The sequence below is a fragment of the Tauraco erythrolophus genome, chromosome 2 (genome assembly GCF_009769465.1).
Source record: "Tauraco erythrolophus isolate bTauEry1 chromosome 2, bTauEry1.pri, whole genome shotgun sequence".
Classification (NCBI taxonomy): Eukaryota; Metazoa; Chordata; class Aves; order Musophagiformes; family Musophagidae; genus Tauraco; species Tauraco erythrolophus.
Window position 1 is genome coordinate 90,174,725 of NC_141466.1, and position 14,790 is coordinate 90,189,514.

The 14,790-nt window shown below is 36.9% G+C and overlaps 1 protein-coding gene across 8 annotated transcripts in view; it reads right to left on the reverse strand.

Moving 5' to 3' along the window:
* Positions 1 to 14,790, reverse strand: part of RGS7 (regulator of G protein signaling 7) — a 259,195-nt gene that overhangs the window by 58,827 nt on the left and 185,578 nt on the right. For 6 of the 8 annotated variants that reach the window (XM_086627782.1, XM_086627774.1, XM_086627803.1 and 3 more), the window contains 4 exons: positions 14,731 to 14,782; positions 2,535 to 2,599; positions 620 to 696; positions 396 to 477 (listed from right to left, as the gene is read on the reverse strand). In XM_086627782.1, the coding sequence (XP_086483908.1) occupies positions 396 to 477; positions 620 to 696; positions 2,535 to 2,599; positions 14,731 to 14,782 (276 nt within the window). The remainder of the gene's footprint in view (positions 1 to 395; positions 478 to 619; positions 697 to 2,534; positions 2,600 to 14,730; positions 14,783 to 14,790) is intronic. The other 2 variants (XM_086627828.1, XM_086627812.1) reach the window with 1 other exon arrangement.

The following is a 14,790-nucleotide window of genomic DNA, read 5'->3' on the forward strand; positions in this document are numbered from 1 at the left end:
GACCAGAATGAAGTTGAAAGGCTTAGTGAGCAAAAGAAAGATTAAAAAAATAAGTCAGACTTATTTAAAGGAATTTTTGCTGTGCTAATAATTTTGGTTGTGTGAATCATACCTTGGGAAACCTTTGAGATGGTAATAGTCAAAGACAGATATCTTCTGATTCAAGAAATCAGACACAACAAATCTATTAACTGAAAATCCCAAACAGCGTACACACACCTGCAGTCTTTCATAGTAGAATGATAAAAACTATAAATCTTGCAAAAAAGGGAGGCAGGCCCCAACCTCTGGTCCTACAGTCCTCTTACTTGTTTCCAGGCTACTCCAGCGCTCCACAGCAGCTGCTATTTATCAGTGGTCCCACTCACAAGCAGAGTGGCCCCACCAGCACTCACCACTGGCCGGTGCACGTCCCAGAACGCTCGCTCCTGGCTGTCAAGAATCTTCCTCTCTATCTTGTCTCTCTTCTTATCCACTCTGTCAATGTTATAGGATATTTAAAAGAAACAGTATTAATGACAGTTATTTTAAACATAAGAAGTGTCCCATCACTTTTCCCTCCCCTTCTCCCTTCAAATAGCACGCAAAACCAAAATTCTCCATCTTCAAAGGAACTTACTTTGCTTGTGCTTCAGCTTGCATAAAAATAAACTCCCATTTCCGAGCAAATGCTCGTTGTAGCCTGGCCAAACTCTCCTGAAAATACACCACAATTTTAGTGGGTTAGGTTGTAAGTTATTCACTACTTAATAGCTTTTAGCTTACCTTTTCCTCCTACCCTTGCCCCCCACAAGATGTAATACAAGTCATGGTGTCTCTGCCACTGTAAATGTACCTTCCTTATCCAATAAAGTCTTTGCTTAACACAAAAGGAGATGGAATACTAGATCTATGTACTTTTGCATGTCCCAGCTATTTTAGTTTCGAACTCTGATGACAAGAGTGGATGCAGAACATGGGATTTCTGAAGCATTTTTAGATATTGGGTGCTGGCTGAGTAATTTTGTAAGAATACAAAGAAAAAAATCTTGTTTTGAAAGTACCTAATACGGAAAGACAACAGTAGTACTTTCCATACCAGATGATCCACACAATTTCCATCAATCATCTATACAAATGGTTTGCACTGAACAATGCTGTCTGACTACCAATTTATTTAAAATACAATAACAAGAAGCTACCAATATTTTGGTAGTTCAGGAATCTTCCAAGATCTCCACAGCTATCCTTTTTTTTTTTTAAATGCAGACTATAGTTCTTCACTATTGTACAGGAAATATATGTATGCTACAGCCTACCAATAATAACAGCAAGAAGAATATTTGCAAAAACTTAGCAAAATTATTTCCTCCAGTGATGCTGGAATAGCTTCACTGTCTGTCACACAGCTTTTCCAATCTCCCCCTAGCTTAAACGGCAGCAATATGCAGTCTACTAACATGAAGAAGGCTGAGGTTCTTAACCTTCCTCAGTTACCTTTGTGCACCGCTTTCACTGAGAATATGTGAAAAATTGTCTGCAAACTTCCTAACAAAAAGTATTGCTTTAACTGTTTTTCTATGCCTTACAAATGTATCTCTATGACATACTTACTGAAAATAAAGACTGCAGAGAGTGAAGAGGAGACTTTCTAGAGATCTTGTCAATACCAGTAAAGGCTCTCGTGGATTGTATACTGGAGGTGAATTTTCTAAGGCATGTAAGTATGAAATTATGCGTATCCCACAGTGCAGTACACTGAAAAGCAAGCTTATGCCAGAAGAAGCAATAAAGTGTATCAGCATGGTGCTGTGGCTGGCATGTTGAGAGGCCTGGCTGACTATCCTGCCATCATGTCACGGTAACCCAGCTGGACAGCTTTCAGCTCAGAGCCAGGGCTGTTAATGAATTTTATGTTGACATTTTCATGAAATATTCAAGAACTTTTGAGGGAATAAGGATGGAATTCAAGACATCGCTCTCCTTAGTGAGTGCCATCCTCATCAGCTAATCAAACTCCCTCTTTTCCCAGCTCTTCCTCGCCCCAATTATCTTACCTTGCCTGAGGCACAGCACAACTTTCAAGGAGTGGGAAGTGCTTCTAGTCTGACACTCTATCTCTGTCTAACCAACAGGACAAGGGCTCAAGCCTCAGCATCACTTTTAAGAATGAGATTTGTATTTCTACAGCTACCAAGTGCTTTTGAAAATGCTGCCAGAGATCCTTCATTCAAACCTTACACGGTGTAGAGTATAATTGCTCTCAAACACTCGTAGTGTATCTGGGATTTGTGAACGGTTATTTCTGATCCTGGCCTAGTGATCTGAGCAAATTAAGATTAGAAATAAATCAAAATCTCCACTTTTGCCTAGCTAGACCTCACTACAGTCTCTCAAACAGCATTAATAGCTACTGAGCACTGGCAGACCCACATGCTGACAAAAGTGGATAACTAATACATTTTCACAGATAATGCCTATAGTTCTCATGCTTAACATTATTTCACATGCTTATTAGGCCCAGAAGAGAAATTTATGTTTCCCCAGGTACTTACAGCTTCATAGTCTGCTAGCTCTAGCCTTGCTTTGTTTTGCATTGTCCGCTTGCAGAGGTAAACAGCTGGAACAGAATAAAATAACACAGAACTTGCTACTATCTCACAAACAAAGCAGACCATAAATCAAGAGGCTTCATCTCTATTTTACTGGTAGGTTTTTTTCATTTTGATTTCTCCTTCTATTCTAAAAAGCTTTAAATATGGGATCAATGCTACCAGTATTGTAACTAAAATGATGGGTCAGATATAGAGATTCATTAAATAATTATAAAATCTGTTTTATGCAACAGACATCATATACAAAATGCATGAGATACTTGGGGCAAGGCTGTTTAATGGCCAGGCAACAAGAATATTAAAGAAAAAAACGGCAAAAATATTTTTAAACTGTATGTGTATAACTCATAATGCATAATAGTTTTATTAGAAGCTGGTGCTATATTAGTCAAATAGGTTTTTAAGAACATATATACATCATTATATTAATTTTTACTTTATATTTAGAAATCACATTTCAACCTAAGAAGATTTTAACTAAAAATTAATTCCAGATAAAATTCAAGTCTTGTACAATATAGTGTGTTATAACCACTATTTAAAACAGAAAATAATGTGAGACTAAAAAATGAAAAAAGCATATTATGTATTACATATAATGCAAAAAAATATTCTTTCATTTGTTTCTTAGATCTAAAGTCCTTCAGCAGAGAAATTCTGCCTCCACCTCATTCAGTCAGAGCAGAATCTTAACTAATAAAATGGAATACTGACAGCTAAATACTGAAAGGACGCAGTGATGAAAATGAAACTTAAGGCTACTTAAACAGCACAGAGGTTTGCATCACATTGCTTGATCCTGAATTCTTTATGCACCCCATTACACTTGAATGAAGTACATTTCCAACAGACTTTATTTAGCAACAAATACTTCACATCAACCTGAATATTGTACAGCTTCCCCACCAGTAAGACAAGTGCAGCATAATTCCTTATTGTGCAATATTTACCCACTTCATTACTTCAGAGCACCTTCTCATGTGTGAGATAAAGGAATCTTTTGATCAGTGTAGGTAAGAAAAGCTTATCTGTGGTCTCTATGATCCCCCAAAAGAGTCCATATTTACTGGTTGTGGTCAGTAATGTTCCTGCTTCCTGACTGCCAGCTTGTCCACTACAGGAGCAAAGGGGAATAACTTCGCCTAAGAACCTAACTCTTGCAGTCACTAGGAAGAAGGAAGTGCTCGTCTTGTATTTCGCTTTGATTTTAAAGGTAATCAGATCAACTATATTTTACAACTCCATGGAAACATTCATTTCTGACGAGTCACCTGCAAATGCATGCAAACCCTCCCTGGTGGATGCTATTTCAGTGGAACTGATGACCAGCACTCCAGCTGCAGTTACAGGTGTTACTTGATGTAGAATGAAGTTATACTTTAATGCAGTATTTGACTATTTTTTCCTTATTTTGTGTGTGTTATTTGGTCTATTTTCTTTCATAGTTTTTCACTTACCACCCCTGTAAGAAGCCATGGCCTCTTTCTCTATTCCCTACGCTCCCATATCCTTTCTGGTTCCAAACCAATTTGTGTCTACAAAATCTACAAATACAGACCTAAATCCAGGTCACAAACCAAGTATAGCAGGCAAACAGTTTCTATAGCCTCAGTTTCCATGCATTTTAACATTAGTATACACTTACACTAATGCATTGTTGTGCATGCTGAAATGTCACACAAAAAGATGAGGGATGAATTCTAGACTCTTTGTACCTAGGCTGTGTACACAATCAGTACAGTGGTAAGACAATATTGAGAAAAAAAAATCCCTAAAAGCCTTGAAAATATTAGCAATACAATACATATTTAATAGAAATGTGTAGACAGTTTTAAGAATTTCAGGGATCAAATTTTGTGTAGTCCAACCAGTCTACTACCATCTGAAGAGAAACAAAACAAACTCCCTATTCTCTACACTTGCTTAACCCCTTGTAAACCCCATTTGCATGGTCCCTGTATAGACAGCTTTAGTTAGCTTAACACTTCCTTGAGTCTCATTGTGGGTATATTTTGAGATTAGCACCTCCCCTTACCTCCAACAAAAATTGCTGCAGAAGTGGCTGACTGTCCCTTTTTCTGTCAGAATAGGGTTTTAACAAAAAAGCATCTTCCAATCACAGAGTTCTCAACACTGGCAAAACCACCACCAGATCAGCAGGAGCGGGAGAGAGGAATCAGTTTGCCACACTATTAATCTAGTACTGTATCTAAGAAAACCCTCATTTTCACTGTGTGACTGTACTGCAGTATCTTCCCTGCAGGGTTCTTCTAAAGACCCTTTTGGCTCCAACTCCATAGCAAATAGTCCATATAAAAATGTTTGTTTTCCATCATGAGCATATCTTAGCCAAGACTCAAAAAATCATGATCCTCCCTCAGACCCTTTTCCTCTGGATTATTCAGATCCCATCCCCTTCAGGACTCTAAAGGTTACAATACCTGTGGCTTGGATTTCTTATGTCAGAAATGTTTCTGTGTGCCAGTGTGAATAAGACAGACCATGCTCAAGAAAGATTTAGTTATCTAGGAAATTCAACATATCCACTAGCATAGAAGAAAATAGTCCTGAAGGACATTCCTACTCTTTGACTCAATTTACTGCCATCGCTGTGTGCTAACAATTACATCATTATTATAGAAGTGCATGTTTGAGGATCTATTTAAGAGCTACTTGTAGTCACATGAGAAACTAGCAGCAGCTTAGGAATTTGAGTTCACCAGTTCACACTCTTTTGATCATATTCTTTGGCTTGCCTGCAACAAAATTCACTAGCACACCGGAAAGCAAAAAGAATGTGAAAATCACTCTCATTTTCAGCCAGAATATTTAAAGACACAACAAAATGAGGTTTTGGTCTTCTGACTTTCAGAGCAATAAGATCTGAAATATGGATACTCCCATCTTTCACTGGTGTCATTCCTTCTCTGCACCAAAACACAAGTGAAGTAACTGCATGTCTCCAGTAGCCTCACCTTGAGCATCTGGGGAGGCTGTCAGTCTCCCAAAGCAGAGCCATGGGCCCTCAGCATTTGCCCTCAGAGAACAACAGTGTCTGGTTTTCTAATCCCATAGTTTGTATGAGTTGTCAGTGTCTTTAAAGCTTCATACAGAAGTGCAATCTGCAGCAAGGTTCTCCAACTAAAAGCTTCTCTATTTCTCTGTTTATTTCTCTATTTATCTACCCTCCCAGGGTTCTGGTCAGGGCTCTCAGTACACCAAGGTGCTGTAACTGCCCTGAGCAGCCCTTTCAGGGTCTCCACTGAGGTCCCCTTTTCCCAGGAGCTGCACTTAAGCCCACCTACTTCCCCTGGCCCAGCCTTGAGCTCCACTGTTAGGCAAGCCTCTAATCAGTCCTGCACCTTACCAATACTGCCCTGACCTTCCTGGCTTGACCTTGGACCTTCCTGGTCACTTAAGACTTTGTCAGTGAGGACATTGCCCCTGCCTGCATGGTTGTAACCCTCACCTCTTGCTTGCCTTCCCCTGTGGAGCTGCCTGCTCTTGCCGCTCACTGACAAAGGTGCTGAAAAATGCTTAACGTGGATGAATGATACGCAAGGAACAGGATCTGATTAATAACCTTAATTTGCTAAATATGGACTTCCACATACAGTCTTATTTTTAGAGTCAGTGTATTCTGATGGATTTTGCAATTAACATAACTGCCTCCACTAAAGTGAATTATATATTAGATGCTATAGCTTGTGCTTTAGAAGTTACTGATTATCATGAGAAAACAGATTTGTCAACAATTTTAAAGGCAATACTAATACACAACATAATGAAAGATGGTCAGTGATGTTTTTAAATGGGCATTTGAAACACAAACCAGTATTAAAACACAATTGGTAGCTGTGCAGTAAACACAGCCTACTTGCTTTTGAAAAATCTCTTTGAGAATTCACAAAATGTGGGCAACTTAAGAATTTAAAGTGATATTGCAAAGTGTTCCACTGAGAGTTGCATGAAGAGAGTGTCTGGGATTTTGCTCTTGCAAGTTTTTAAACTGTTAGACCCCAAATAACCCATTTTAATGGTTAGATACCTTTGTTTCCTATTATTAAGTGTTCAGTTGTACTTGAAGCTCATAAGAAACCTCTGCAGATATTTTTTCTTTAAATAACATCATAGTGATAGTTACATGTTTTATTCTAGAATCAAGAAGTTGGACTGAGTAAACATATTACACGTACTTGCTGAAAAAAACAGGACTTTAAGCTCGTAGCTAAACAAGAGCTAAATCTTCCCTCCCACTACAGCAGAGAAAAAGCCTCAGCTAAATTCGATGGAAGTACAACTGGGCCTCTGAAGACCATGGGTAATGCCACCTACACATCCACCACCATGTACACAAACTTAAACTCTTTACATAATTGTCCCAGTGCCAGTGGTGTTACAGCTTGTTTCAACCCCAGATGGTGGGCGTAGCTTTCAGCGAACACTCATTATTTCCACTGAGGCCAGATTAAATTTACACTCTCTATGAGTCAAAACTCTGGTTTCAGAGTCAGTGTGTACATGCCTAGTCTGTATTTAAAGAGCAAAGAAAATAGAAAGTACTGCAAGGTCTAGGGGTTTTAAAGTGTCCTGTGGGCAGACAGAAGTTCTCTCTCCACATGCGAGTGCCTGCATCAGATGGACAATTACGGGACAATCGGCACAGAACATGACTGCAAGATGGAGAAAATGAGATGCACTATCTTATTTAAACATCAGGATTTCTGGGGCTATTTATACCATCTTTAGGTCACCTCTGCTTTTACCTAAGAAAAAAAATAATTTTTGCTTTTTGCTACAGCTATTGTGTTTCACTTAGTCTTAAAAAAAAATTACAACTTCTAGGTGGACAAATTAGCCAATTAGCCTCATGTATCTATAAAAGCATTACAGTCTTTTGTCAATGCTAATAACATTTAAGTTAGAAGGAAGACCATGATAGTTTATGTGCACTAAGTTGCCAAATGATCAAAAACATAACTTCTGAAACATCCCTCTCTTTCTCTACTTTTTACTCTCTGCTTACACTATTTCTGTAACATTTAAGGAATGCACTTCGATTATAGATTTAGAAGAGTAGAGGACTTTCTTACATAAACAAAGGGCAAGAAAGAAATCAAATTTCAAACTACTAGAGAACTCAAGAATTAGCTCAATTAAATTCATCTCCAACACTCAAAAGTCCGCAGGTGACGTTGGCCTTGGAAAGTCCTGCAGGGTATAAAAAGAACTACAGAAAAGATGTCACCCAAGCTACATAAACAATGGGATCAGATAAAGAATATCTTATTGTCAAATCTAAAATTGCATTCATTGAGTTATTTCATACTTCTTGATGTTATCATAATGCTTTCAATTTGCATTCAAGAATTTAACACCCTGCTCTGGCACCAAAAGTAAAGCTTTCTACCTACTCTTAAGGTTCTCAGATTTAAGGGGGACTCAAATGCACTTGCCTAAAAGCTTCTCACAAGAAAAGATGCAACAAATCCAAATACAATGGTTTTGCACAGAAACCACTTAAAGCACGTGCAATCCAAGGCAAGACTAAGGATGTCAAAAGATGGAAAGTGTTTTCTTCTAAACTGTAAAAATCAGCTAGAGGGATGGCATCAGACGTGACAAAGGGCAGTTACTCAGTGCCTACCTGACAAAGGGCTATCAGTGGCAAGTCAGTGCATGACTACAGAAAAAAACATGTGTTGTTCCAGCTCCCTTCAGAGCTTTAATTTCCATATTCATAATGAAACATATAAACCTATTTATTTTATTCAACATATTAATTTGAAAGCAATTCTGAAAATTATAAGTCAAGTTTTTAAATCTCAGAATTTATTTTGATAATAAATTTTATTTCTATTTCTAGGGGACCTAGATGCTTTTAAAGTAATGCTTTTAAAATAATGATGCAGAAAACATGTGCTTGGTTACCTTTTCATAAGCGTGCAGACAAATGCATTGGCCAAACACATTTTCCATGTTCCACATATTACTGAAATAAATTATACATTCATGGAAAAAAAAAATCAGGTAAGTACAAAACTCTAAAGTGGTGAGCTGATTGGAAAGCATTTTCAGGAAATGCCTCTTGCTTACAGAGCCCTCACTGTGGTAGTTTGTCAATGTCAGAATTAGCAAGGATCAGAACAAAATTCAGGACATGCTTGTTGAAGTGAGACTTTCTTTCCATTGTTCATATGACAGAGATAGCTGCTAATGAGTGAATTATGTACCTCTGCAGAGAAATATAATGGCATATGAATTCAGAGAGGAAAAAATATCATGTAGGTCACCTCTTCCATCTTTCTGCTAATGCAAGTCTCTTTCCTAAAGCTCATTTGATTCGGTTCTGCCCAGATTAAGTTTTATGCACAGCCAGCACTGGCCCCAGCCACATTTTCTTGAGGGATTATTCTCCTTGACAAGCTGTTCTCCTAGCTTATTCCTGCCACCGAGATCTTAGTTAATACATTCTGCAGATGTAGTTTCTCAAAGCAAAGTCACTCACTTAAGGAGCCACAACCCAGTCTTAGCAACGATTTGGTACATTAATTGAGTCTGGTGAAAAGAGCCTGTTTTTCACTATGCCTAGAAATCCAGCAAATTTTGAGACACTTTGACACAAATCCTTAAAGAAGAGCTATCTATTAATGACCTGATTGTTTGTAGGAATCATTGGTGACATACTCTGGCTGCCACTAGCTGTTCAAAAACTGGGAACTGGGCATCAAGATTCAAGATTATAGAACTGAAGAACTTTCCAGAAACTATTTACACTATATTGGTAAATGTCTCCTCATTCTCATGGCACAAATTTTAACAAATAAATTTTTATTCATATCTGACAATCTATATCAAAGTAAATGTTACTCTACAACCAGTTTTGCCCCAAGCTACTAACTCATTTTTACAGACTGATTTCCAGAGATGTTGAGCACATGCAGTTTTCCAGCAGAGTTCAGGTAAGCAACTGGGTTTAATATTCCTCAAACACAAATTGCTCACTAATAAGCTGTTGCCAAGGGAATCCTGCCTGAGCATTTGGGCAAAGAAAGCATATAATGCACCCTTCTAGGCAGTTACTCCATGGAAAAGGGTGCAGCAAGACGAATGAGAAAGAAAATTCCTGAAATAATCAAATTTTCATAGAGGGATTTGAAGCTAGGCATGTAAAATAAGTAGGCAACAAACTCTAGAGAGAAAACTACATTAAAATTTTCAATATGTGAAAAATATGCTATATGATTGCAATTACTTTTTGTGTGTTATGTACTCTTTAGCATGACTGCAAGTTTGGCAGAGGAGAGGCAGATGAGGCAGGTGTGATGGCTCGTGTTAAGAATGGAGCAGATGAGGCAGAACACAGAGGGGTCTGGCAGCTTACTCTTAAGTGATAAGAAGGCATCATTAGCTGATTATCAAGAAAATTTAAAAAGGACAGACTTTTGCTTTCATAAAAATGCAAAAGAACAACAGCTATGAGACAACAAATTCCATATAACAAAAATAGATGGTTTCCTTATTTTGTTGTAACTCAGATAGGATAACAGTCATGAATATTTACAGAACTGCCACAGTTTACAGGCAGAACATATCCAGACAGGGAGCTTACACTTTTAAAGGGAGCAATTAATTAAGGCTTTTTTTCCCCATAGTGCTCTAATTTCCTAGAAGATTACTTTAAAGCACACACGATTTTACCTGGAAGGCTACGGAAAAAATGTACATTTTCAAAACTTGTACTTCTTCACAGCAGCAGAATTTAAGAATTTGCTTTAAATATATACAAAAATAGTCTCATTTAGTATCATCTACAGATCACATGGTCATGTGTTCTGAAACTCATGTTGCATTATCAATTATTTACTATGTTCTCCATAACCTATGAAGATTCTGCAATCCTCCTCCATTTTTAAATCATATGGTTGAAATGCACACACATAAAATTGCACGGCTTAAACAGCATTCTCTTGCAACTATATAGATGCAGTTGAATGTTGTCTTCTAGTATTAGTTCAAACCTCCCTAACACTGTAAGTAACTGTGGCAATTTCCAAATTTTATTCTGTCTCTCTTTTGAATATACTTCCTTTTTTAATAAGCAGTTAAGAAGAAAGAAGAAAAGGTCTGTATGTCACAGATACATTTGAGTCTAACTATCAACAACGTGCACTACAGAAAATGAGTAAAAGTTACTAATTCTTATTCATATCTTACACATCTGAAATTCTTACAAGCCTCTTGTATTGTCACAACTATGTTCATTGGTTTGCTTAGGCTTAGACTTGAGCTTTTCAAACACAAAAATAATTGTGATTTTGTTGTGAATGGAATTTTGCTCGAAGCTTTCATATTTCTTATTTATCTCAGTCAAACAAGAGAACAGTAAGGAAATGAATTCCTCAAATTTGCAACAGCAGTGAGTCCCTAAACCCCCAAGGGAACCTGACGGGTCTCACAAGAACTGAGGTCAAATGCATATGAAATAAAAATTTCATATGCGGCATTATATTTCCCCTTTCTGATTTGCAACAGGCTTAACAAGTGTCCGTATTTAATTAATTCTTAATGACATGAACTGGTGTTAATCTGCCAGAAAAAAATTCTCTTAGTTACAAAATTACACCTGTGAGAAAAGAGAAGATGATTATATGTAGGTCACATGCTCAGCTGCATTCATTTCCAGTCAGTTTTCTGAATTGAGATCCATTTCTATTTGTCACAAAACCAGATTATAATTCAGGAAAGTGAATTAATTTATAGGAAATGCCAAGTGATTTGAACTACACTAGATAATAATAATAATCATCATCATCATTATCATCATCATCATCACAACAATTATTGCAATAATAATTACTATTAATGTCCATACTTTTTTTATTAATAAAATCCCACTGAAATCAATGCAAGTCTGCACAGAACAGCATGTCCTACATGGGTGGACTCCAAGACATACAGCATTAAAACAGGTATCTTCAACAGATGGAACCTAAGAACCTACCTTTTCAAAAATTATTTGCAATTTGAGGCATCTCTATTGAGATCTCTTATAGAATGATTTTCAAGAAAAAGGAGGGAGATTTTTATCACTTTGCAAAAATTAGTATTTTCTTAGTAACCTCAGAATGACCAGATGGTCAATATTTTGATAGTTACGCTATAAACCGAAGGCTACATGATTCCACTTTGACATACAATAAATTAATCCAAGCCCTCTTTTTGCCACCAAGCTATGGCACTGCACTATATCTTTATTATGAGAACGAGTCTGCAGTTTCTTGACATTTTGAAAGATTATGTTTTCATGACTTTTTTCTTCACGTTTTCTTCGGATAAATCTTTTCAAATTAAAATTTTTGATATTACAAGCTCACATGGAATAAGGAATGATATTTTAGAGAAGATACTAACATATCATACAAAAATGTAAAGATTGTTTGTTTCTGAGTTAGCTCTGGTAATAAACTAACACATGCATGCAGTACCTCAATCTCATTTAATATCTAGTTTAAGAGTAATTATTTTCCTGGCAGTACGCTATATTCTGGACAGTAGCCCACCTATGGGTGAGTAATGGTAAATGGTTGGGAGTAATTTTTTGTAAAATTAGGTCAATGCCAAAGAAAGTGGTTTGCTTTGTTAATAACTTTGAGAAAGGAAGATTACAGAGAAAGCCTACTTCTTGCTGGCCTTAAGAGACTCCTAATGCTTTCCACAGGCATTAGTTTTAGGAGGTGTAGTTTCAAGCTTGTTCAGGACAAGTCCATGAAAATGGAAGCACTGCACAGCGCCATAATACATGACAAGCACAAAATGCATTTGCATATCTGTAATAACATAAACTCTATTTGTTATACTTTCTAGGAAGTCACAGAATTACTGTGAAAATCTGCAGAACTTCTTTGGAGTGTACTTGAGGTAGAATTTATCCTTTAATATCCTCAAATTGTTTCAGTCCTACTTTAGATTTATTTTGGATTCTTGTATATTATCTGCTTGATTTTTCTGTATTCTTCTGATGACCATTGTTTACAACAGTTGTGGTCCCTTTTGCAAGAAGCTGTATTCAGTTCTCTCTTTATATGCCCTTTCTTTATATTCACAGAAAGGTATCAGAAAAAACTCCTCAGGCCACAAGTCAAATGCTAATTTCTAGGACTGGGAAGATACCAACCTAATAAGAACACCATTGGAAAGCTGTCTTAAAAATTTATTTTCCTGCGAGTGTTCTAGCATTAGCCAATTCTGGCAACATACGGCCACCTTAAGTAGATCTAGTGCAAAGCTTTGACCCTGTTGCACGGGGAGGCTGTGAGTGGGTTTCTTACAGACTTGCATCTTTGGCTCATGACTCAGAAAGAGTAATGAGATGGCAGAGTTGGGACTTTCCCTTCCGTGACCGTTCTGCAACAAAAGAGCTTAAATTCACTAACCAGAATACATTTTACAGGTCTTTCATTTACATCTCAAAAGCTCTCAAACAAGTACATTTACTGTTTAACAAAGGCACCTCCCTGCATGATGAAGAAACAGATCCCAAGTTTAATTCTGTATTTCTGGCACGCAAAAACTGGACAAATTATGTTAAGACTTCTGTTTACTGACTGAGGTATGTAATTCATTGCCCAATCCAGTGATCAGCTGTGACTAGAAAGTTAGTGTCTCCTAATTTAGATTAAAGGATATTAATACAAACTTTCTCAGCCTGATCTCAAGTTCAGACCTGTTAAGCATATATTTATTTATTAAAATCCCCCTGGTAATGTAATACACATTATGACTGAACAACTCAATGCCTCTTAAAACTGTAGTAAATTACTCTCTGACCTTTAACATATTAGGAGACTATACTGAAGTGCTCCGCTGAGAAAAGTAAGTAACACTTTCAAGAAAAGGAAAGATCATGGTAATAAGTGGTAAATCAAGCATTTCTCCTTCAGCAACTAATTTTCTCATATGAAGTGGCTAATGACTCGGGTGTGTGACACCTACACTCCTCCTCTGTAGCCTTCAATAACTATTTGCTGGACATCTTCAAATCTCAGTATTTTAAAGAAAGATGAACATTGTTCTCTTTTTTGTAGGATGAGGAAACTGCCACCGTTTTCAAACTCTATCTTGAAGGCACTCAGCTCTGCTTGAAATTGTTTCATTTAGCAATGTATTTGAAATTAAACTGCATCTGCTACAGAAAGGATGGAAGGGTCCACAAGAACCATCCATCCTTATGATTCTTGTAGTCTTCAGCTCCCAAGGGCTGAGATTGAATCCATATTACAAGTGAACACCTATCTAAATTTCCAAAAAACTGTAAATAGAGACTTTCAAGTCTGAGCTTTTGAAAAGGTAAACTATAATGTACATGCTTAGTTACCTAAATAAGTGACTCAGTCTTCAGATCAACTGAGCATTTACAGTCTGGATTAGAATGAACAGCAGACTGCTCACAGATAATCCATTTTCTTTAAAAATCAAGCCACTATTTGATGTACAGAGGCATCTAATTTAGGTTATAACTTTTATGAGCTTTTTTGTAATATTTCACTGCCTATTATCTTCAGATTTCCCTGTCTAAGCACACATCAGTTATTACAATGAGTAATTTATGAATAAAACCCCAAGAAACAGGCAAAGAAACAAGGTATTTTCTAATACAGTTCATTTTAGAATCATATTAGTTTCCATAATAAATAATTTTCCACACGGTGTATATCAAAAATAAGAGATCTAAACTAGGCACATATTTGGATCTGAATCTGAGAGTAACTATTTCATAGCCATCAATAAAGTGTCCTACGCTTCACTGAGACTTTGTCACTGTAAATAATTACACTTCCTGGAGCAAACAGAAGATGTAAATGGCAAGACAGGTTTTGATGAGTTTTGAGGCTTTTTTTTTTTTTGCCCCCTTTGGATCAACTCCAAATCTGACTTTAATAAACTTTTAATAAACTTTGAAAAAGGTAGCAGCACATTTCTTTCAATATCAGCATTTCTTGCACAGGAGTTACACGACATTATATTTTAACACATATTTTAACAGTGGGATGATTAAACAAGACAGACTGCAATGATGTGTTCATTCATATAATACATAATTCTCAAAAGAAATAAGAAAGATTTCTACACTGACCATAGTCTGTGTTTTCCGGCTCCCAACAATTTGATGGCCAAAAATAGGGTGTCTATAGAC